The sequence below is a fragment of the Catharus ustulatus genome, chromosome 10 (genome assembly GCF_009819885.2).
Source record: "Catharus ustulatus isolate bCatUst1 chromosome 10, bCatUst1.pri.v2, whole genome shotgun sequence".
Lineage (NCBI taxonomy): Eukaryota > Metazoa > Chordata > Aves > Passeriformes > Turdidae > Catharus > Catharus ustulatus.
The window spans coordinates 1,673,053-1,697,198 of record NC_046230.1 but is presented as its reverse complement, the minus strand read 5'-3'; the positions used below and the strand labels follow the sequence as shown (position 1 = coordinate 1,697,198).

The window sequence follows — 24,146 nt, the reverse complement described above, 5'->3', positions numbered from 1 at the left end:
TAAGAAGTTTTGAATGAGGAGAATGGCATTACTGCTAATTTCCTCTTCAGGGACATCATTAACACACACATTGAATCTTTCCAGCCTTTCTTTTTCTGCTCCACAGTCCTCTACATCTGCAATAGAAAAATCCTTTCCTCTTCTACAAACTGCAAAGCCCCAAATTCCCACAGAGTCCAAGCCCCCTCTTTGCTCAGTAACTTTTTCCTCTTCTAAAAGATCTCACCTACCACTGACTGTTCACCTTCAGAAACATAATTTCCTCTATTTCCTCCAGAACTTCACTAGGGATTTCCTCCTCTTTTCCTGCAGACTCAGAGTGTCATGCAATCCTTCCTCTGTACCAAAAGCCACTATCCCATAACGTTGCTGTGAGCAGCCACTTGCAGATAAAATAAATCTGGAGTGCTCCATGCGATTCTAACTGCACTCCTGACACTCTATCCTCTGAATACACAATTGAAAACACACAGCCAAAACCTCCTCTATTCCTGGCAAGCTCCATTTTTCACTACCATGGATTTTGACCTGGACTAAAGATGCACATCACTGACATGGCACGTGGAAAACCTGGGAGAGGTAAAGCTCTAAAAACATTCCCTCGAGCATTTCTGAGCAGATTTCTTTCTGAGCATTCCTTACACGACCTTGTCACCTTTATTTCAAGACATCCCATAGGAAAAAAGTGTGAAACACAACTCTGTCCACTGCCATCCAACAACTTTATCCAGTTTAGGGGAGAACATGTTTTACCTGAAAATTGGGACTGGAGCAGACACCAATAGGAACAGACATGGCACTAAATCCTGTTCCTGAGGTCTTACCTGTGTGCTACTAATTCACCCTTCAAGAATCTCTATGTGTGCAGAATCAGAGCCTACAGGAACAGTAAAAGGTCTCTGCTGACAGATTTAAATCATGGCCATAACACACATTTGTCATACCTGTATTTAAAGCTCTGGAACTTAATAATACTATAATAATTATTGCTCATGTTTTCTTTTTCACTGGGACCTAAACAATTAAAATAGTTTTATTTCAAAATGCACTTCAAAATTTCTGAAAACAAAAAAAGACATCACTTTCTTTTATTAGAAGATGTACTGAATGAATAGAATATGTCAGAGGGTACTAAAAGAGCCAAGGAAATCATCAATAGGCAACATGAGTTACCGTACTGCCAAAACCACTAAAACCAACCTAGTGCAGCAGTCACAGATTTATTGGCCTGGAAAGAATAAAGACCCTCTCTAGCCAAGAGATGTTAATGCATTAAAAATTGCACTGGATCAAAACACTAGATATAATTTCACTAAGGGGAACCAACGAGGAGCATGGAATTTACATGGGGTTTCTCTGCCCAGAATACATGGAGTCAGCATCTGGCTTCTTTTATTAAAAGTAGCTTTTTTCATCTTTTTCTTTAAATTTTTTTTTAATAGTTCATTGTTATGCCATATAGCCAAAATAATTTTATTCTGCTGGCAAACATGTTCAGTATGGATTTAATAAATAATATGACTGGGAAAGTAGTTAATAAATATTATTTTTCACCAAGAAATTCTGCTGCCTACAATGAGAAGCTATCCAAGGTTAGTTTGAAACACTGACGTGCGTGTATGCTGATTTTCTGGGCTGGGTTTTCTTACTAACAAGACACCAGGCACATTACTTTTGATGTCCCAACAAAAGCATTTTGATTTGAAAACACAATAAATGCCAAGTGCTGCTAATGCTGATCTAGTGGGATTTTTAGTTCTATTTTTCTGGAATTTTAACATTATCAACAGGAGTCTTTTGAATGCAGGTGTAACTGCAAAGCACACGGGTTCTGTTCCAGGGTAAAACAGACCCATTTAGTCAGACATGCTGAAAAACATTCACAGAGTTAAGATTCAGTCTGGCTCTGATTTGAATCAAGTTGATGAATTGTAAATAGAAACACTCTAATCCCACACAGGGACAGCAGGGAACTCCCAGAGTCTCTGTGATGTGCTGAATGGATTCTTTTAGAAAGGAATGCCACACTCCAAGAATGCTGATTGAAAAAGATTTCATTTTCCATAAAAAAATAGGAGGAGGGTTTTTTTTCTTTTTTTAAAATTCTCCCTGGCACCAGACAAAGATATGCACACAGAGTTTTGATTAATTCAGTTCCTCAATTTATAAGAAATAGCGTCCACATTACACAATGTTAACGTGTCTTATCACAGTGTGTTTTTCCAGCTATTTAACACATCACACAAGGTCATTGCTCAGACCTTAAAAGTAAAGATGATGCATGTAGAAACCTCCCAGTGTAAATTAAATTAAATGACAAGGCACATTCTTTTCAGTCAATAGATTATATGGGTTCAGATTTGCTGGTGTCAGAATTATTACTTACATTTTCAAAACAGATTCTAAGCAGAACGTGATTCCCCCACCTTTTTTTTTAATTCTTCTGGAAATGGTTTGGTGTGACCCTCCCATACATTTCAATTTGATCTATAATTTTATGTTGACTGACCACTCTGCTAACTCAGAATAATTTTGAAATAAATTCTGGGACTTGTTCTGAGTTACAAGGCTTTAAAAAACAAAACAAAACAAAAAAAAAACATACAGCTAAAGTTATCACATGGTTTTCCCACTGTAAAGGATATTCATACTATTTCTCTATTATTTCCACTTCTAAAACAACACATTTTGATCCATACTCTAATTAATACAATATAACCCAACAACATTAAATGGTTCTCAAAACAAAACGGGATGAAAAATATTTGGAACTTTGTTTTATACAATACGCCTGCTTAAAAGATTCATTACTTTTTTAAAAATGAAGAGTAAAATCCTTTAATAACTAAAACATCAAAATCCTCCTCCCTCTTGCAACGAGCACAACCAGAGATAAAACTAAAGACAGAATCTAAATGGAGTCCAAATTTGAGAAGAAAACAATGAACACATCCACAGCTCTCTATGCTTATAAGCTACACTGGAAACAAAAACAACCAACCAGAAATAGCGTCCAAATACTAACAAGAAAAAGCCTTTTCTTGCAACTTAATGCAAATACTAAAACATCTTCAGATAAAGTTTCGTTTCCCACATCATGGATCAATAACTGCATCAGTTTTAAACAGCAAGCCAAGATGAGAATGTGTCCAAATTACTCTAAAGGTCATCATAAAGGCTTAATTCTACTTTTATATCCAATTTTTTATCCAAACAAATTATCATGCGTGTGAATCTGCGAAATTCAAAGGTCAGCAATGTAGATAGACTTGAGTTTCTTCACTCAAGAACCCTCAGGCTGTTCAAACTCAAAATCTGGCAGACCAATAGAACTTGTACAAAATCAAAACTGCTTGATCTCTAGAATGCTGAGTTTTTCAGTTCCAAGCCATAAAAGAACTTAACCATGTGTGTGTCTGTCTGTCCCTAAAGCTCATGAATCCAGAGCTGACCCTGACTTGTGCAGTGAGTGACCCACAACAAATGGCTATGGAAGGAAGATGAGAATGAGGAGTTGTCCTGAGGCATCAAGAACCTTATCTGACAGAACAACAATAGACTGAATGTTCACATTCTTTTTCAGCCAAATTGGACTGTTCAGGAAGACCCCAAGCACCTTAAGCTGATGTGTTGCTGTCTTAGGTTGCAATACAGGATGTGACTAAAAGTTTGTATTCTATCACCATCTGTTGAAACCAGGTGGGGCAGTGATCCTTATCTCTTGGGAGATACTCTCTTCTAATGGGCCATCCCTTAAAACCAGGTGGGGCACTGTTCTTTATCTTTTTCACAACCCATCCTTCCTCCAGGGAGTTATTTCCTGTTAATGGGCCACTGAGTCCCACTGCATGACTGATAAAATTACTGCATCCCATTGGGAGACGCTCCAGCCAGAGGGGATGAGGCAAGCCTTTCCTACCAAGATAAAATCTGAGATTTGGAACATCAGAGCAGCCTTTCTCCACTGGACTCCAGAGGAAAACCAGACCCTTCCACATCGTCACTGCATCTTTGGAGGGAAACTGCACCTTGTACAGGAGCACTGCTCCAACTGAACCACATCTGTCACTGCAGGAGGATCCTGATTGATGGGGTGTCAGGTTGTGTTCTGACTCTGTCAGTGCTTTGGGTTTGTTCTTTGTAATACTGTATTTTTATTTTAGTTTTTCCTAGTAAAGAACTGTTATTCCTATTCCTGTATCTTTGCCTGAGAGCCCCTTAATTTCAAAATTATAATGGGGTGTGTGTTTACATTTTCCATTTCAAAGAGAGGCTCCTACCTTCCTTAGCAAACACCTGTCTTTCAAACCAAGACAGCTGCAGACACTGAGTGCCATGTTCTGCCCCAGTGAGGCTAAGCCTGGCCAAGGATAACTCCAGCTGCCATGACACTCCTGAAAGGTCACACAAAAAACTGGATAACTGCATGGGAATGCTCTCAGGAGACTGAAAGGCAAAGGTGGTTGTGAGGAGACACCACAGGGAGGGGGTGCCAAGCCCACTCCCCACTCATGGCATATGCCCCCACAGCACGGCATGAAGTATGGAAACAAAACATGACAGCTACTGTGTTAGAGCAAAGTTGGCCTTAAGGTGGCTGCTCTGCTGCATAACATAAAACCACAGATATTCATTGAAGAAAAGGTGCAGCCATGGAGGAGGAGAAGTGAAGCTGGTTGCTGTTCCCTTACCTGGGGGGTTTTCTCTTGGGAAGGGCAGAGATACCCTGAGATTTTGGCCAGGGAGTGAGGGGCCAAGCTCAGTTCTTCTTGCTCTTGGTGTACTAGTTTGAAAGCAAACCAGTGAGAGTTTCCAAGCAAGAACTACAGTTTAATAGGAAAATTAAAATAAAGGCAGAAAACACTGGCTTAAACTGACAGTCAGGATAAAACCTGACAGCCTGTTGGTCAGGGTGGTGGCTGCAGTCCTGCTGGACTGACAGACTCCATTGGTTCTGTTGGCTTCCTGTACAAGGGTTGGGTTTTCCTCTGAAGGTCCAGAGGTGATTATGGAGCTCTTGTCCCTGGGAATCCAGCAGGTTAGGGCTGGCTGTGGTGTTCCAAACCTCAGCCTATATCCAGGTAGCAATGCTTGGTTCCTCCCCCTAGGCAGAGCATGTCACAATGGGAGGATGTAATTTTTTGAGTCATGTAGTGACAAATGAAGGCCCATTAGCAGAAGACATCCCCTGGCCTGAGCTATCAGGGATGAGTCATGGAAGAGACAAAGAACAGTGCCTCACCTGGTTTTAACAGCTTATGAAGATGGTGATAGAATACAGACTTTCAGCTACATCTTACACTGTAACCTAAGACACTCAGTCATAGGAGGACTGCAGAGAGAATTCACAGCCAGAGCCCAGTCCTGTAGTGCTGCTCCTGCCATGGTGAGCCTTTGCTTGTGAAGAGCATCTGTCACACTGGGACACTGGCACACTGGTGCCTCAGGGGAAAACTTGAACCAGGACCCTGAAGCCTTTCCCTTCCTGGAGAGCACATCTCCCCGGCTGCAGCCATCCCTGCCAGGAGAAAGGGATTGTCTTCAGAAACTCATCCTGGGTTTACCAGGTGATCCTTGGTCAGGACAAGCAGACAGTGATGCTGATGCAGCAACAGCACACTCAGGAAAGAGTGGGTGCAGATATGTGGGGCTTCTCCCCAGCACTCCACTCAGAGAAGGTGCTTGGGTACCACACTCACAGAGGGACCTGCCTCCTTCATCCTCTCCTTATCCTGCAGCCCCACCCACTGCAAGTGTACCCTAAGTCCTCAAAACTCTCAGGTATTGTATAACATGGCTGGTTTTGTTATTTTCAGCCATGCAGTTGGTATATTCACATTTGACTGTGCCTCTATCCTGTCAGGCCAGTAGTCCTACCACACAAATTTGTAAGCAACATGCAGTGCCAGAACAGTTCCGTCCTGATTCCTGGTTAAACAGGGGCTTGTGCTGCACCACCAAACTATGGTCTGGTGCACTTGCTATGACAGCAGTCCCAAAAGGTGTGTCACAGTGTGTCAGGGGAAGAGTGGGTGGGCTGGAAGCCTGCACTTTGCTTTCAGTATTTTTGTTTTATTGATCTTGAAATAAAAACTCACTAAAACTTGCTATAAAGCCCATCAGTCGTAAAATAAGATCAAAAGCAAGCTTATAGAAAAGAAGCCTGCTTGAGGAAAAGACCTTGATGATGGTTTCAGAAATACAAGAAAGTACATCCTTAAATAATGTTTATAGCCTCAAAACTGCTCTGTTCAGATAGATTATAAAATTAGATAAAACTATCTATTGCCTTGAGTGATGACAAGAAAATGAACATTTCATCCTCTACAGAACCAGAAATCTTCAGATAAGATTTGTCTCTGCCATCACAAGATAAATCACCATGGGTCTCATGCTGCTGTAATTTACACCAGTTACACCTGGTGTAACTTGAAAGCCTTCACTCAAGTTACTCCACCTGCAAGGAGCCACGAGGAGAATCAGTTTCCAGAGAGATAACTTAAAAATCTTTGAAACCTTCATTAATTCTTTGCGTTTTCCTTGAAGCTGTGCCATCCCCAGCCTTATTTTATCTTTGCTATTCATCAGCACTTTATTTCTAAGCCTACAATGGGTAGATGTGCAGGTACATATTTCTTTTTATACAGCTTTTTCTACATGTCTTATTTGTCCTTGACTTCTTGGGTATTCCTTTCTGCAAAAGTAAAATCATTGTTGAGGCTACTCTTGCAGCTCAGACCTAATGAACATACTTAGAGAAAAAAAGGAGAGAGGAAGTTTAGTGGATACTTAAAAAAATACAGATGACAAACCTCACAGCCCATTAGAAAATGTCAAGATTACAATGCAAAAATTACAACAAATTCTGATTCAGACAACTGAAATGACACCTCCTGCTCTCCAATTGAAATGTATCTGACTCATTAAAAAACTCCCCTCCACTCTGAAGTTTATTGTACACTCAAAAAAAATGACAGGTCATGCTATCAAATGCCACATGCACGTGGTTGAGGTGTGCAAGAAAGAGAATGACTGACCCACAGGATCCATACACACACAGGAATTCCCTAGCTGAAATAAGTTGACTTTTCTTCCCTTAAACCAATGCCCCCAGCTCCAGACTCATGTGCTGCAGAGGGAACTCCAGGTGTGCCGAGCTCTTGTGCTTGGCTGGATGAGCGGGCTGTCAGGTGTGTTAGTGCACAACAGCCACAAATGCCTCACAGCTGATCTGGTATTGAACTGTAATAGCTCTGCTGTAAGGCAGGCAGCCTGAGGATATTGCTAAATGAAAGGTTAAAAGGGAAGGATGGCACCTGTTATTACATGATTTGATAGTCTGGACGCAGAAATTCTTCAGCCACGTAGCTCTGGCGGTCTCAGGCTGAAAAGCAGTCCGTTTTCCTTCCCCACTACATTGGCACAGCTAGTGAAACAAAATATCTCTATATTGTTTGACGCCTAACCTTCTCTCACACCCTCTGCAGAAGTTACTCTGCACATTTGAATATCAAAGCACTTGTCCTCTTCCTCCATCTTTTCCAAATTTTGCCACCACATACAGAAGCAGCAAGAGGGAGGTAGGTGTGATAAACACTCTCAAAATCTGCAGGGGGGTGGGGGTGAAAGTGTAGATATTTTCTATATCTATCATGTTAGCTAAAACATTAGAGGTCATAAGAGTAATTTTGTTTTCAACAAAAATGAACTACAGTGGGTTTTGGTTCTTTATACATTTACTTCCTCTGCAGGACTAAATCTCCATCAATTGTATTATTAAATCCAAACAAAAAAGAGCATGTGCCTGCCTCTCTTTGCATATGCCTATCAGTACTTTACATATTTTATACCTCATATGTTGTTTGGCACTTCCTGACTTTCTTCTGTCCCCCAGCAGGACTCAAGGAATGATCCTTCTCTCAGGAATCCATTTTTGCAGGTTGCCAGGAGGAGGTTTCTCAGTAATGAGTTCAAGCTGGCTCGTACCCACTGCGGTTCACTCGTTTGCCACTTAGTATATTCCATGGCACATCCCAATAAAGTGATCTTCACTGGGGAAACAGAACCCTTCCCTTTTCTTAGGCATCATAATTGAAAAGCTTTTGTTTCATTCTATGCTTGGAGCCAGGGCCCAAGCTCAATTAAATCAGCGCAAAGATTATCAGGGTTTTTAACTCCTTTTGGACTACAGCCAAGGTGAATGCTATGTTCTGTTTGGTAAAGACTACATACATTTAAATCAGAGAAGACTTTCTCATTCCTGTGTTTGCAGGTAAAAAGCAATATTCATCTTGGTAAGAGCTACTCCATCACTCACTGTACTATATCCACCTAATATCCACATCTGCCAGCACTGTTCAGTAGCTTCATACTCAAGGACAAAACCTGCACGCCTGAAAACTCTCACCTTAGTGCTATAAAAATCCTTACAGTGACTTCAGCACAGCAGTGGCCTCAGCAGGAACTTCTCAAGGAAACACTTCTGAGTCACTGAAATTCTCTTTACTCTCAGTGCACAGATACACTCTCTCATTATTCCCAAGGGTACTGAAATTAGTTACATACATGAAGACTGATATATTCATAATTAATCCAAGAAGAGCAGCATGGATTAAAAGGGTTCACCCTCCTGCAGGTGGTCTGCTGTTTCTTTAATTTCACGTTAATTTGCTAGTGCCCTCAAAACATTAAATTTTTTGGCTAAAAATTTGGTGGTTTTTACATTTTGTGACAGTTTTTTTCCAGCTGACTATACTTGAAGAAGTTTGTATTTCTGGAGTTTGAAGTTTAAAGCACTAAAAAAAATTAAAATTATTCCTTAAATTTGTTTTTTATATTTGTACCTTTTGACCTACTCGCCATTCTGTGTGTCATTATTTTGTCTGCAGTGTTCCAGCATTTTATACCTCATGTTTACAACTACCACGTGCTCCTTTTTTGCCAAGTTTAGCGAAGAATGAAGGAAGGATGTAATGTGCTGCAGGAGGTGAGTCCTACCAAGCCCAATAGCCTCTTTTCACCCCACTGGCTCTGCAAAAAGAAGGGCCTCAGATTTAGCAGTTTGTAAGGACATTTCAGAGACCCACACATCCCTGTGCTTTTAAAGTATAAAAATTTCTCGTATTTAATGTTAACTGCACACCTATATGACTTGCATCTGGATCATTTCCTGCTGAGTCAGATGCAGAAACAGCCTTCATTTTTGACTTCTAGTCCACAGGAAAAAATAAAAATCAGCTCTTTGCCACATGCCAGAACTTTTCCTTAGAGCAATCTGCACAGGTAGAAACAGAAGGAAGGTATTCCAGAAAGATCAGGCCATATTTTCAGTTATGACTTTCACACAACCACCTGGCCCAAAACTACTAAGAGAAAAAAGGAGGATATAACACATGAGGAAGTGATTAAATGCATGTAGAAAAGACATTCTAGCTTAGATAACTGGTTTCTGTCTGCTTGTCAGCTGCTATTTCTCAGAATGCTATTTATCCACCCAAAATTACTGCCTAGCCAGCTGTATGAGCACTGTTGGGTGAAATAGGACCCTGAGAAGCAATGAGGAGAGGTTCCCAGAGCAGTGACTTCTACACAAGGTGCCAGCAGGGCACAGGGCTTCAAACATTCAAGAATCTCTGGTCATGTATGGAAAATGCAGATACTACAAAGACTTCTCAGAACACAGCTAAAAGGGGCAAAAAGAGATCTAAAAGTTCCCTATTTCCACATATGCACCTCTAAAATCCTGGCAGCAGACATACAATGTATTGTTATGAAAGGTCTGTTTTCCTGTCCACAGCCTTCTGTTTACAATAAATGCTGTGAAACCCTACAAAAGCAATAATAGAAAGGGTAAAGGAATTATTATATCCTCTACAGACATACCTCTTTCCCACAGCAATCTAAAACAGGCTGAAGGAAGCTCTCACAAGCATTGTGACAGCACAAATCAGAAAAAAAGTTACACAACTGTCATGACAAAAAGGGTAAGAACTGTTAAAGCTCTTCTTTCTATTAAGAATCCATCAAGGCTTGCATCAGTACTTACCTTCCAAACGTAAACATCTGCAGAGATTCTAATTTTAACATGGTACAAAGACAAAAGTCTCAATACAGGAAAATGAGCAGAGCCAATCTCAAGCCTTTCTCTCTCCAATTAAAAGATTCAGAGCAGATGAAGTTATTCTTAGCAAGACAAAGCTGTACATCCTCTCACATCTGATAAAAACCAGCATTTAATTGTTATAAATAGGCCTTTAAGACTGAGGGAAAGACCTGGGAGTCTGTAGGGAAGGCAAGACCCATTAATTCCTTACTTCCAAGTCCTATTCTTACATTGCTTTCATTCAGACTCACACCAAAGCTTCTCCCCACCATGTCTGAAGAACAGGGGCAGGGTACTTTGGAAGCTGCTAGGTAGCAGCACCAATCCTTTTTCCACTGAAATGGATAGGAAATAAAGCAGATTTTATCTATGATCACACAAATCTTCCTAATCCTGAAATCTAAGATACCTGAGCATAGAGAAAATGCCTTGAGCTTTTTGTCAGGCTGGTGACAATTAAGATATTCAGTACTTCATTAAGTACTCTCAGGAAAATAGCAAAAAATGGGATAATTCAATAGCTGCTTCCAAAATATTTACAGTCCATCTGCATGGCCTGAAGTGGAGAATTGCAATCCAAGCAGATGTCCGTGAAGAAGGCACAGGACCAGGAATCCACATTAACTTCGAATCTGATATGTTGCACATGTCATTTCACAGATATTTCTGAGAACAGATGAAAAGCCATGTCCATTAAAAATCCTATGGAAGAGTCATTTTTAGTGAGAATTGTGTTCACACACCATGGATTTGAGCAGACACCTCTGTATGGTTATAGCATAGCAGCTATTTGATATACTGGCAGTTTTGAGGAAAAATGTTGAACACTGTTGTACACAGGGCTGGTCCAAGAACTGCTCCAAAGCAGCTCTGACAGCCTTGCCATGGGGCAATCACACAATCACACACACATAAAAAACCAAAAACAAAAAAACAAAACCAAACAAACAAAAACTCACACCAGCAGCATTGCTTTCCTTACCCTAAGCTACAATTCTAAAAACTTCCGACATGTTTTGTCTGAAAGTAAACACATGAATAAGCTCATTTAAAATCAAGTACACCTCTTTTTAAACTAAAGTATCCTCCAAGCCTGCCAACCCCAATGCTCTCAGCTTATGGGTGAGCAGGGGAGCCATGACTCTCCAGAGTATCAAGAAAATGATGAACTAAGATCAAACATGAATTCTGAAATCTGATCTAAAACTCCCAGCATAACTCAGAGTGCTCTCTCTTACACTGAAAAACACGACCCTGCTGTTTTCACACACCCTCCATCTGTCTGTGGTCCTGTCTCTTGTGTTACAGGAACTGTGATCTTCCCAGGACTGTCACAGTCACTTAGGGCTTTATGTGCAGCCCCAGACCATAAATAAACCCCACAACAGCAACCAGCCAATTTCTGTTAATAACTGGGTGAAAAGAAAACTTTATTCTCTTTTTTTTTCCAACTGAACAGACCTAGCAGTTTAGATCAGTAATGCATTATGCTAGACAGCATTACTAAAAGGCATATATTCAATTTACTCTAAAAGGAAAAACAGATTACATCTGCATAATAGATTCATTAATTTGGCTAAAAACCCCAAAATAATCTAAGTCATTCTACATCTGCCTTCTAAATCAAGGCAAAAAACCCCCAATGGCAGGGCATGTAGAAACCAAAAAACAAAATCAATTTTCTGATACAATATTCATTAATTGAGGTTACAGTTGGCACACTGCAAACTGAAATGCCACCATCACCAGGGCACAGAGCTGAGACTCTGGAATCTACTTCTATTTCCTGTGCTCCCATGAACACACTTGCTTTGAGATTCTGCTCTCTTAACCTTGCAGTCTCAGTAATTTTCTTTTCAAGTCTGAAAACAAAATGGTAAAAATTAAGAATTTTCAGTAAATTAGTCCTTTTGTGCCAAGTTATCTATTAGGGTTTTGCTCCTATTTTTATTGAACTGCCCAAAATTTACAATATTGCAGTACCAATATCCTTGCTCAAAAAGCATCTACAATTTTGGATCCAGAAACAGCCTAGGAAAACGCCTCTCCTGTTTTCAAATTCACAAGCAAATTACTAATAAAACAACAAAAATAATTTTAAACAATTGGTCATCATTGGGAGAGAAGGATGTGTAATAAAAAGCTGAATTATCACTGAAATACCTCCAAACTGACAGACAGTGATCTTTTTATTCCAAAAACCACTTTGGAATAAAAGTAAAAAAATAAAAAAATGTGTGCAAGATTTTCATATACTTACACTCTTATTCAAAAATGTGTCAGAACACATTCTTTCTCAGGTCTTCACCCACTTCTTTCTCAAAATGTCGGCCTGACTTTGGCAAGCAAGAACTTGAGACTTGATTGCATGGAGAACAATTTGATTTCTGAAGATTTCCTGAAGCACTCCCAGAGCCAGCAGCAGAATCACTGGGCTGAGGGACTGCATGAAATCAGACTGAGAGTAATGATGGAAATTCCCTGATGTAAGAACAAAAGGGAAATAAAGGGAGAAAACCACCTACCTTCTAGTCAACAGAAAGGAGACAGAAATCTCACACCATGGTTGTGGATTAGGTCTGCAACTCTAGAAGAAAGGACACTAAAGAAGATAACCAGGTAGCCAAGCCCTCACATTCATTTGCTCACTTTGCTTTTGCAGGCTTTTAAGTTGTTTGGGGCTTTTTTTAATTAATGTATGAACAACTTTCTCTGCAGCCATCTTTGTGCTTTCTATCTCAACTACCACCTCATTAAGTTTGTTGGGCTACAGTTCCACCATGATTTTTACTCTGAAAATACATTCAGCAGCCTGACAAGATACTGGGGAGAACAAAGAGGAAGACAAGATAAATACAAACACCAACAGGTGAAATATGGACAGGGATAGAAGATAACAAATACATGATCACATGATGTATATGTGTGTGTGATTAGATTTCTTGTTGTAGCACCAAGATGCCCTACCCACACTGCCTGAAAAACAGTTATAAATAGATGATGAAGAGACTGTCCCTGCCCCAAATTGCTGACATTCTAGGCATCAAATGGCAGCCACAGCCAGAGAGGCTCAGGAAGCAAGTTCACATGATGATTATCAGGGCTAAATGGATGATATCTTATCTGGATGATTTGCTGTTTCCTTTTAAATGTATTTCATGTTTATTTCTCTCACCACTTCACATAAAATCATCCTGTTGTTTCAAAGCCTCAGGCCAAACAATTCTGTAAAATCTGTATTTAATAAGTTGAATGTTACAAAGATATCTAAACAACACAGCACTTCTGCTTAGCAGTCCAAGCACTGCAATTCCAGTAACCAGCCAAAAACTTCAATACTGATAAGTGTATAATGATTTCCAGTATTACCTGGCAATATTCTCCAGTTACCCACAAGCACAGCTCTTCCTGTGCATCCCTCAGAAAGAACTGCACCATTCCACAAACCAAACCTGCACACAACACATAGCACTCCTGTAACAGTGAGCTACTCACAGTGCTGGGGACTCCCAAGTGTGACTGCTGACTGCCACTGGATAAAAGGTCATTTCAGTGAAATAAGTAAGAATTAATGGAGGGGTTTCCTATGTTTAAGGAGAAATCCACTATTAACACCACAGTCACTAGCTGTAGTTACCCTATAGAGACTTATGTGGACATGATAATTACGAAATTTGGTTTGCAGGGCAGTGATTTACATTCTATGGCTAGAATTAAGCATCCTTCTTAGGTTTTCATTTATTTTTCCATTTGATTTGAAAGCATAAAGTCATCAGAACTTTCTTATTTCTTTCATTATTCATCTGATTTTTCCTGTATTCTTTTAAAGACTTGTAATTTCTTCTTCCTAACAAGCTGCCAAAATGACAAGCAGCAGCCAGGGGATACATTAATGCAATCAGAAAGACAAAGAAATTACCAAAATCAACAAGTTATTTACATTCTAGAGGAGTTAGGGCTGCTGATAAAACACCAGCATCACAGCTGGATAAATCCTGGCAGTGAAGGCACAGCTCCCACATCTCTAACCTGAAAGAGAGCACAGGAAAAGCCAAAACTGTATCCATCTGGATTTTTACACTGGGACAAAAGGCTGGAATTACTGGCCTGTGGCAGTACCTGACATTTAGATCACAGGTGACCAGCAGCACAGGTTACAGTGGAAAATACAGGATGAAAAGTGCATTTTAGATGCAGGAAGAGAGCACTATTAAGGAAACACAGAATGGGATCAGTAGTTTGATTAGGAAAATTATCTTTTACAATTTAAATAACCTTGGAAAAAAACAGTGAAAACCATAAAACAAATCAGATGCTTGCTTTCTGTAATGCACTCTCTGAGAAATGAAGCAGTATGGGAAGAATCTAGAGGCACACAGTTTTAGAGGACATGCACAAGCTCATTAAAGGTTTAATTGGCACTACAAGAAAATTTTAAAGGTGAGAGTTTATTTGGGGTTTTTCCCTATTTAATTTTCAACTTCTACATAGAAATAAAGTAAATTTTTGAAACTATTAAGGGATAGTAATCACACTGATTTCAATTTTTATGAAAAATAGAACAATACAAGATACCAAGTAAGAAACATTAATTCTTCCAGTAATGCACAGCATGAAAGTATCAATCTGAATCTAGAATCCTGACAAACATGTACACACAACTTCTGAAAAGGTATTATTCCAAAGCATCACAGGTAGTCTCTTAGCCAAAAAAATACCACCTCACACCATTCAGAAAATTTAGAGACAGAGCACACAAGCTGCACAGCAAATTCAATAATCTCCATTCACAATGTAACGTTAATATTTACTCACAGTCCAAGATATGCTTTTAATGCTGCACATTCAGAAGATAAAAGGTCAGAGCTTTAGGGAAAGCACATTGCAAACTTTTATTTTGCTGAGAGAAGGACAATTACAGGGAAGAATTTAACACCCCCTCCATCACCCCACATGCAAAGACTGAAATCTCAGCAAAGCCCTGGGCTCTAAAATCATACATGGTATATAGAAGATAAAAATTTATGGGCAATAATATATTTATAATGGATCAATGGACACACTGGAATACTCAGGCAGTGTTTTTAAAGCAGGAGACCTGAAGCATAATTAAACAGCATCAGCACATAGCCAACATTGCCAATTCTGTTGTGGCAACCAAAAGATAACCTGGGGAGAAAGGAATTAAGGGCCAACAATGGATAATTACACCATTGGATAATTGGTACATCTTGGCCTAGACTTGGCTGCTCTGGAATTATCAGTCTCCAGGGTAAGAGGGAAGCATGTTCATATTTCTGATAGGTTTCCTTTTCATTTACTGCCCATGCCCTCACTTAGGGGAAAGTAGCCTCACCGTGCCAAGATCAAGGACAAAAGGAGCATCTCTCACTCCTGCAGCAAACACCTCAGACAAAATTCCTTCCCCTCCAAGGTCTCTAGAAATCTAGAAAATGCATTTTTTGGAGATATGGTATATTATGTGCCACTTCAGGAATTACATTTTCCCTTCCCTGTTCCTCCCTTTATCCATCTGCAACACCAATACACCCACACTGAGGTACTTTCCACAAGTGCTTGAAGTCTCTAGACAAGGAGTATCCAAGTAAAAGGCTGGGTTTACATTTCAACAAGGCCCAGCAGCAGCTGAGATGAGGCTGGTTTTGTCACTGGGATGAACACAGGCTCCTGCAGCCCCAAAACCAGCCAGCAGTGCTCCAGCAGCAGGCAGCTCACAGCTAAGAAGAGGTATTCCAGCCTTGGACAGCATCCACAATCCAGCTTTCACTCCTGCTGGAGAACACAGATCCACTGGTGCTCTGGAAAGGAGGGGGACAGAAACACTCCAGCAGAGCCTCTCTCTCTGTAGGAAATCATTTTTGCCTAGAGCCAAAACCAAATTCTGCATCCTGGCCAACTTTCAGCTCCAAGGTCAGAAGAGCACAAAAACCAAGTGGAGAGGGGAGGGTAACACTTTGTTACTAAAATGACCAAGCAGTGCAGGACTATAAGAACCTGTTCAGAAAACAACATTTCTGCATTTCTGTAATCCAGCAGTAAATAACAGGAACCAGAAGCACTGGTGGTGAGCTTTGGCAGGTTTCTGCTGGTGATGGTTGGATTTTTTTTTAAATAGCTCATTGATTTTGGACTGCATCCATCTCCAGCATTGTGGCTACACTTCATGTAGTAATTTACTTCCAACCAGAGTATACTTCTACAGCCAAGTCTTTGTTTTGTAAATGTCACTGCACTTCAACACTATTAAACAGACACCCCTATTTCATGCTGATATTCCTAAATTCAGTAACAATAAGAATCAGCAACACTGCAACAGAGCCAAATGAAAATGGAAAATGTTTTTGACTCCACATAGCCCTGAGTGCAGTGCAGTGTAGTGTATTATTCCTTTCTGGGAGAGTTTGAATCAGTTGATTAATGGGCCCACTGGTGTTATCCATCCCAAGACTCCCTGAAACCATCCAGTCATCCCCTTCCCCATGGAGGATTTCAGAGGACAACCTTTGTGCTTAAGGACTTTATGGATAAACTAGGCATTAATTTTCAGGCATTTTACTGACAACTGGAAGTCCTGGACTCCATGCCTGCTACAAGCAGCTTCCCTTTCCATCATTCATGTCCTTCCCAAGTTGCCTGCTTGGATCAAATGGCAACAGGGCAAACCAGTGTCCATGCACTGCAATGTCAGGGCAACTGCAGCTATCAGAAACTGCAGCATGGTACTTTCCCAACCAGCATCTTCCCATTCCATAGAAAGTAGAAGGTGAGCACAGCTTTGCCAAAGCCCGTGGGTTAGGATTGAGAAGAACAGAGCTCCAAAGCTCATCTTCCCTCTGATAGCTGGGGGAACACTGCAACTGGTCCCAGCACCTGACCCTCAAGGTCAAATGAATGTTTATTCAGAAAAGCAAGATACATTAGTGCTTTATGACCAACAAGATTGGCTCATGGAAGCTTTTCTCTTCAGAGGCTAAGTGAACAATTCCCATTGCCTACTGTAAAAACAAGCGCAGAGAACAGTAATCTTTTTGAACTATTGAGCTCAAAGTTTTCACCATATCTCTGATAGCTGCTAGTTTGGTGACTGAAAAGTGATGCAGGTTTAAAAGTATCTTGTTCTGCCTCTCTGCAGACCATTGGCAGAGCAAATAAATTACAAGTGTTTGGATTCTCATTACCTCAAATTAGCCTCAGCATACGATGACAGGAGCAGAGCCAAGCTGTCTGTGCGTCCTTACGTGGCACCTGTTAGCACTCCATAAAGGACACAGAAAAAGGAGGCCAGGTTCTCTTTGCTGTCTGACCACAACAAAGCTTTCCTGTCAGACTATTGATACCTCTTCTGACAGCAACTTTCAGCCTGCACACCCACACCACTCCTAATCCACTAACAATGAAGCACTTGCCATACTTGGAAGTGTCCCCAAGGAATGCAAGGACTGCATGAGGATATTGGGGCAGGGATGGACGACTCTGCCAAATAACATGTATCATCATCACAAAGACATCCATCTAAAACAATACATGTGTTTATATGCAAGCCTCAAATAACCCCTGTGACAAAGAAAACAGTAAGCTCAAAAAGAGAATGTTGAGGTTACAAATTAAAGTGTCCTGTTCCATCATTTACTTAAATAATTCTCCTGGGCATTTCAGGTGCAGCCACAGGAGCAAAGACAGGCAGGCACATCTTTGGATGGGACAAAGTGACCTGCTCCAAAATGCATCCAAAACAAAGCCAGTTGTGAAGAGCCAGAGGCTGATAGGGAAGATCATCACAACAGGAACATTCTCCTCCCTTACACTGCTCCTGTTACAGCCTGGATCATTTACTCATCTCATGCACTTACTCCTGTGATTCCATTTGAAGCAGTCACACATCTGTCAAGGGACTAAAACCATGGTTATGACCTTGAGGCTACACCATGGACCAGAACATGAAGAGAGAGCGAATGCATCAGCTTTCCATGCAACCCTCCCACAGGGCCCTTTCTCCATTCACGTCAGACTCCCAGATTTTGTGTCACTGTGTGATGTGCAGGAGCTGATTCTGATGCTGTGCCTCCCAAGCAGCCATCTGGCCCTTCCATTCCTGCCTCTGTCCCTTGCTCCTGTCCTGTTTCTAATGGGGAGGTTTCTAATGCAGTTGGTGCCAGTGGGGCTCTTCCTACTATCAGGCATCCAAGCAAAACACATCCATGCAGGAGTTTCATTTAGCAAATTGTTTGAACAAAAACCACTTGCCATTATTGAAAACTTTTAGGGGAAAATAGTAGGACTGAACCTTAATGTTAAAGCTGTCCATATAAATGGATTGGGCACTAGCCCAAATACAACAAGCCTGCCCACAGCTGTGATATATTTAATCAGCTCTTACAGACTAATTATTTTGCACAACTAAATCCAGCACCTGTGAAAATTGTCTTATTTCAGCTGTGAGCAAAGCTACTTAAATAACATTTTCACTTTCAAGAAGAAAACCCAAAACAGTATCTCTTCAAGTTCAAAATATCCACAGCCAACTGCAGTGCCAAGGCAGTGTGGAGGGAATATTTAACCCAATTCACATCAAAACTCCTACTCACGTGAGAAAGCTCATGATTATTAATACTTATGACACTTCTATGTCCCCAGTCTGCCTGTAAACTTCTTTGAAAAAATATGAGATGATAACTTAAAAACAAAAAAAAAATAACATTCTCTTGGGAGTCTCCCTTTCCAAAAAAGTTGTCTCTTTTTCCCAATGAAATTTAACTCCCACCATTATGTTCTGAGAGATGGACTACTGAAAATCTGTTTCTTACTCTACAGTAATCTTGAAAATTACTTCATCAGTATTGGTGTAGTATTAACAGTATTGTCTGCTTAAAGTGCATAAAAAGCAGCTAAGATTTCCTTTCCTCAGAAGCAGGCAGCAAGGCTAACTACTGCTTTGCTTTGACTAAACCAACAGTACTAAAAATGTGTGTATATATATAAAAGTAAATTGTGCATGAAAATTGAACAAGTAAACACCACTCTGTACAAATGAATAAAGCTATTTTTCAGTAAGTCTGAGTCAGTTTTCACTGCTGCAAGAGACATGAAATCTAAAAAGCACCTGAAAGCTTCTAAAATCAGGGTTTCCTTTTCTCAGACTGTAGAATGTGCTGTTAGCACACTCACTTTATCATTCAAAACAGCAACAAGTGAAAACAGACCAAAAGGACAGAGTTAATTTAATGCAAAGATCTTCTCTCTCAGTAAATGTCTCACACAGCACCACTCTTAGCAACAGAATGTTTATCCAGCACAAGATAAAAAGAGGCTTTTCACTGACACCTGGGACAAAACCAAAGAACAAAAGCAGCTCCCAATGCAAGCCAGCAAAGTTACATTTTTCAAGTGTTTCCACCTAATGCAGACAGAAGGCAGCCACAGCAAGTCACAACAAACAACCTATTTACCCACTTCCAGAAAATGCTTGTAAATTTGAACTCTGTGAAATGTCTAACTACTGCTTTCATTCCATCAAAAGGCTTCATCAGCAATGGACAATAAAGCCTCTGGCTTGACCTAAAGGAGCTGGCGGGTTAATTTATTCTGACCTTACCTTTATTCAGTCATAATACTGAAAGATTGCTTGAATGAATAACCAGCATTTAACAATGCCAACAGCCACCCTTTCACTACTGTGCTCCTCTGAAGTGCCCTCTAAGACGATTCTTTAATGAGAGGGGATATCAAATATTTTCAAAAATTAATTGTGAAATAAACTAAAATGCCATTTCTCACTCATGGGTAAAAAACGGAAAGATATAAAAAAGCAAAAGCAAAAGAAAATTCTTCTCTTGCCCCTTCATGTCTCTTTCAGACTTCCACCATCACTTATTGTCAATTTTAGATAATATGCTGTCTCTTATTAACTGTCAGTCACATCTTTTATTTATAGTATTTTCACTCAAATGGGAGAAACCAGACCAAAAAAAGATACTACTGATAAAACCTGCCTTCTAACAATAGACTTAATCATCCAGGCCTCAACACTTGGCGTTTCAGTAACTACCAGCTTCATTTCAGAAGCCATTCCATGAGGGTGCTCAGCACTGAACACAGCAGAGTTAAAATTAGGCAGATAATTAGGCCCACAGAGGTCAGTAAGCTGGATTCATCACTCCTTGACTAACTTAATCACTCAACTCTCAGAAGTTTAAAGTTCACAGCCTATGTTTCAATGCCCTTCCAGAGAAAAGCCTCCAGTACTCAACACTACAGCGCACAGCTCTACCCAAGCATTTTCCTCCTGTAACAGCACAATAACCACCTGTATGAAGGAACTAAGTAGTCTGATATGTGCCTGTTAGAGCAAGGTGCTCCTGCATTTTGTCATGAAGCAAGAGTTGTATTCTCATGTGACATATCAGAGCACTTATGAAACAAATGCATCCTTCATTTCATGTTCTATACCTCTAAATGGTTTGGCAGCACAAGAGAATATAAAAAATACGACCAATAGGCACTGAAAAAGCCTTAAAAATCCACACTAACCCCAGAAAGGTCTCAGCTTAAATCTATTCCTAATTAGATTTAGGAAGATGCTTAGCATACCAGTCAAGATTAAGTGCCATCACCTTTATCCAGAGCACAATCAGCAAAGAACAGGGAGCAAACCATAAGGCAGTGACAACAGCAGGCGATGCAAGAGGAAGGAACACCAAAGATAAGAGCTTTCTTTTGTATTGCAGAGGATATTATATAAACTATTCAAAATTTCCTACCTTGAAAAGCTGTGATGTGACCAACAATCATGTACTTCAGCTCAAAGTTCAGTGCCTGGATGCTCTGAGTCCTCTCCCTTCGAACAGCTGCCTGGTAGCTTTCTTCCATTTTTTTGGTGCAACATGTTGGTGCCCTGTGTTGACAGATCTGTAAATCTGACTCTGAAAGCAAACAAGAAAAACACAAAAATCAGAAAACCCCTGAACTTACACCACAAAAGCAACGCATCTTAATGTCAGAAACATCACATTCTGAATTTTGAAATGAGACAAAACCCACAAGGAATGACAACGTGAAACTCAGCTACTGTCAGAAGGACACCACGTTGTCATTACTTCATTTGAGGAACATGACATTATCAGTTGATAAGTTCTTTTACACTGTTAAGAATATTGGGCACAAAAATTACCTGAACACAGTCAGAGGCACAACAGAATCATCATCATGAAGATGCACCATCAAAGGGGCAGTATTTCCACCATGCACCTTGTGCTAAAGATATCAAAACTTGAATGTGTGAGTGATAACCATGCCTCAAATTAGGTTCCAACTCACCCATGCTGTGCCTCAAGCAATCACCTATTCACCTCTTACATTAGAGGAACCTTCTTAAAAAAAAAAAAATCTGAGTTCCCAGGCAGCTCACCAAAAGAAAAATAAATTTAAAGGCACTGCAATCACTCTCACTTCGCAACTAGAGAGAAAGTTGAAAGTTGATTTAAAACTTGTAGAATGTTTTTATTTTTTTTTAAATCATTCCATCTTTGTATGTGTTTCAGTAAGTTTAGTATCCTTGGTAAGGAAACCTACACCACAGAGTTGTGATGGACACACTCAGGGTCTGTTTGTTCTACACCATGGGATGTGCAGGTGCCAGAAAGGATCTGGTACAGACTGAAGAAGAGCATCTTCTGACACTCCACAAATACATGTTTTTAGAATGGGATTTTTAAAAAGCAAGAGGCTGTTAAGCAAGCAAATCCAAAACCAGGGGCACACACAAACACCAGAGCCCAAAATCCCACAGTATCAAGTGTGGCAGGGGCTTCCTTCCCTCCACCTCAAGGCAGAACAGAGGAGAAAGGGGCCACAGGTGTCATCCCTCAGGCTCTGGGAAGGAGACAGCCTTTCCCAGGAAGGCCAGTGCCACTCAGGTGGCCAAGCTCCCCATCCCCACCCCACAACTGGCTGTGTGGGCCATTTTAACTGGAGCTAGTGTGACCCCACTCTGCCCCTCTCTGTGCCCAAGGGGGTCTCTGTTTCCAACCACTGCAAACACCACTGACAATCCCTCCCCACACAGCACTAACAGGGACGGAGGGCACACGTGGATGAAAACAGCCCCGAGTCTCCAAGAGCCACAACTCCTCCAGGGGATTTCTCACCAGGGCCACTGCAGAGAACCCAGACCAGACCTTGCAATGGAAATATTAATGTACCACCACCTGCACTACCTCTCACATCTGGCCTTGCAGGTTAATGCACAGCAATGCTCCACATCACTGACAGGGATTAAAAAAAAGAGGATGCACTCTGAAAGATCAGTAGGCATCCCCAAAGGACCAGGCTCTGCTCAGAGCCAGCTCCAGGTCACCAGTTCACTGAGACCAAACCCACAGGGAGGAACTTCAATGAATCTCCCTCACCAGGGAAAAAAATAAAAACACCAAGTCAGCTGAAACATCTCATTTGACTTGAAAATGTTGCTTCCAGTTTATAGCAAGTCTTATTTGAAAGCACAGCTAATTTATGTCAGAAGAAGGTCAAAATTTCAATTCACTACATTTCTATATAAGTTTGCAAACAAATATTGAAGTTGTCACAGACAGCTGAATCAGGAGACCATTTTGGAGGTGGATTTGTTTCACACTTCAGTCTAATCTCAGAAATGGGAAACAACTCTCCCCATTGCAGTGTTGTTTTGGTTTAGGGTAAATTTGAGATATGGGTATTTACATGAAGGACTTTTACAGGTAGTTTCTGTATTTGAATGGTAATGTTTTTTTCCCTTGTTAGCAGTTCATATTGTTTTTTCTGCTTAGATATTATGTTTGGATACAAACATCATAAAGTCACCCCAAGATGTGTGAGGCCCAAGCCCTGCTGAAGGCCCTGCCAGAAGCGGGAGGGCTGCACTCGTCACCGGCTGGGCACGCTCGGCTGCGCCCGGCTGCCAGAGAAGCTTGCCCAGGTTGAAATTAGCTTCTTGGACAGGCTATTTTTAACTTGGATGGGTTTCCTGATCCAGTTCACCCTATGAACACGTTTGTCCTGTCACAAGGAACTGGGGGTCAGGGAAGGACCACTGCTCTGAGCTGGCACCATCAAAGCATGACTGAAATTGTAACACAGACTGTGGAGCAACTTGGTCAGGGAAGAGCTGTCAGAGCAGAGGGGCTGAAAATCGAGATGCTGATACCCAGAGCCTTTCTCCTTACAGCAGCCCTCTGCAGTTTTGTTGGATGGGCCTTTGCAAAGCTCACACCCGTACCAAGAAAGGTTTGAGACTGCAGGTGCTCCATGCTGACTCTGTGGTGGCCCTGGCTAGGAGACAACCTGTGGCTATCAGAGCTGGGCCCTGGCTAGGAGACAACCTGTGGCTATCAGAGCTGGGCCCTGGCTAGGAGGCAACCCGTGGCTATCAGAGCTGGCCCTGGCTAGGAGGTAACCTGTGGCTATCAGAGCTGGCCCTGGCTAGGAGACAAACTGTGGCTATCAGAGCTGGCCCTGGCTAGGAGGTACCTGTGGCTATCAGAGCTGGCCCTGGCTAGGAGGTACCTGTGGCTATCAGAGCTGGCCCTGTGGCATTCCCCTCTGAACCAAGGCACACGGGAACCTGCTTCTCCTGCAGAAAGCTTTAAGGATATACAGATATCTCTGCTGGAACTGCACTCCTGGATTCCCCACCCAGCTATCTCCCCCAGGAATGCTCCAGGAGCCTGAAGACTGGGATTTGCTGGTCCAGAGCCAAAATGACACAGAAGCACTCCTAAATAGAAACAGCACTAAGCCCCTGACAGCTCAGGAGCCTGATGTAAAACACAGAGCACGGAAAGCCCAGCTAAGAGCAAGCCCTGATCTCCTCACAAGGACTGTCAGGTCAGTGCTGCCATGCACATAGCCTGGCAATTACACTGAATTTCACTGCTCCAGTATTAGCCCCAGGGTATCACTTTTAACACAATTATAGAAACCTAATAAAAGGTTTTGCTGCTATACATGCCTGGGTACTGAGATTAAATTAGAACTCATTAGCAGTATCTTA

General features: G+C 41.2%; 1 protein-coding gene across 1 annotated transcript in view; it reads right to left on the bottom strand.

Moving 5' to 3' along the window:
• The window catches only part of LOC117000876 (glypican-5-like), a 335,608-nt gene that overhangs the window by 289,874 nt on the left and 21,588 nt on the right, over nucleotides 1-24,146 (bottom strand). Inside the window, exon 2 of the mRNA XM_033068932.1 lies at nucleotides 20,881-21,042. Coding sequence (XP_032924823.1) covers nucleotides 20,881-21,042 — 162 coding nt within the window. The remainder of the gene's footprint in view (nucleotides 1-20,880; nucleotides 21,043-24,146) is intronic.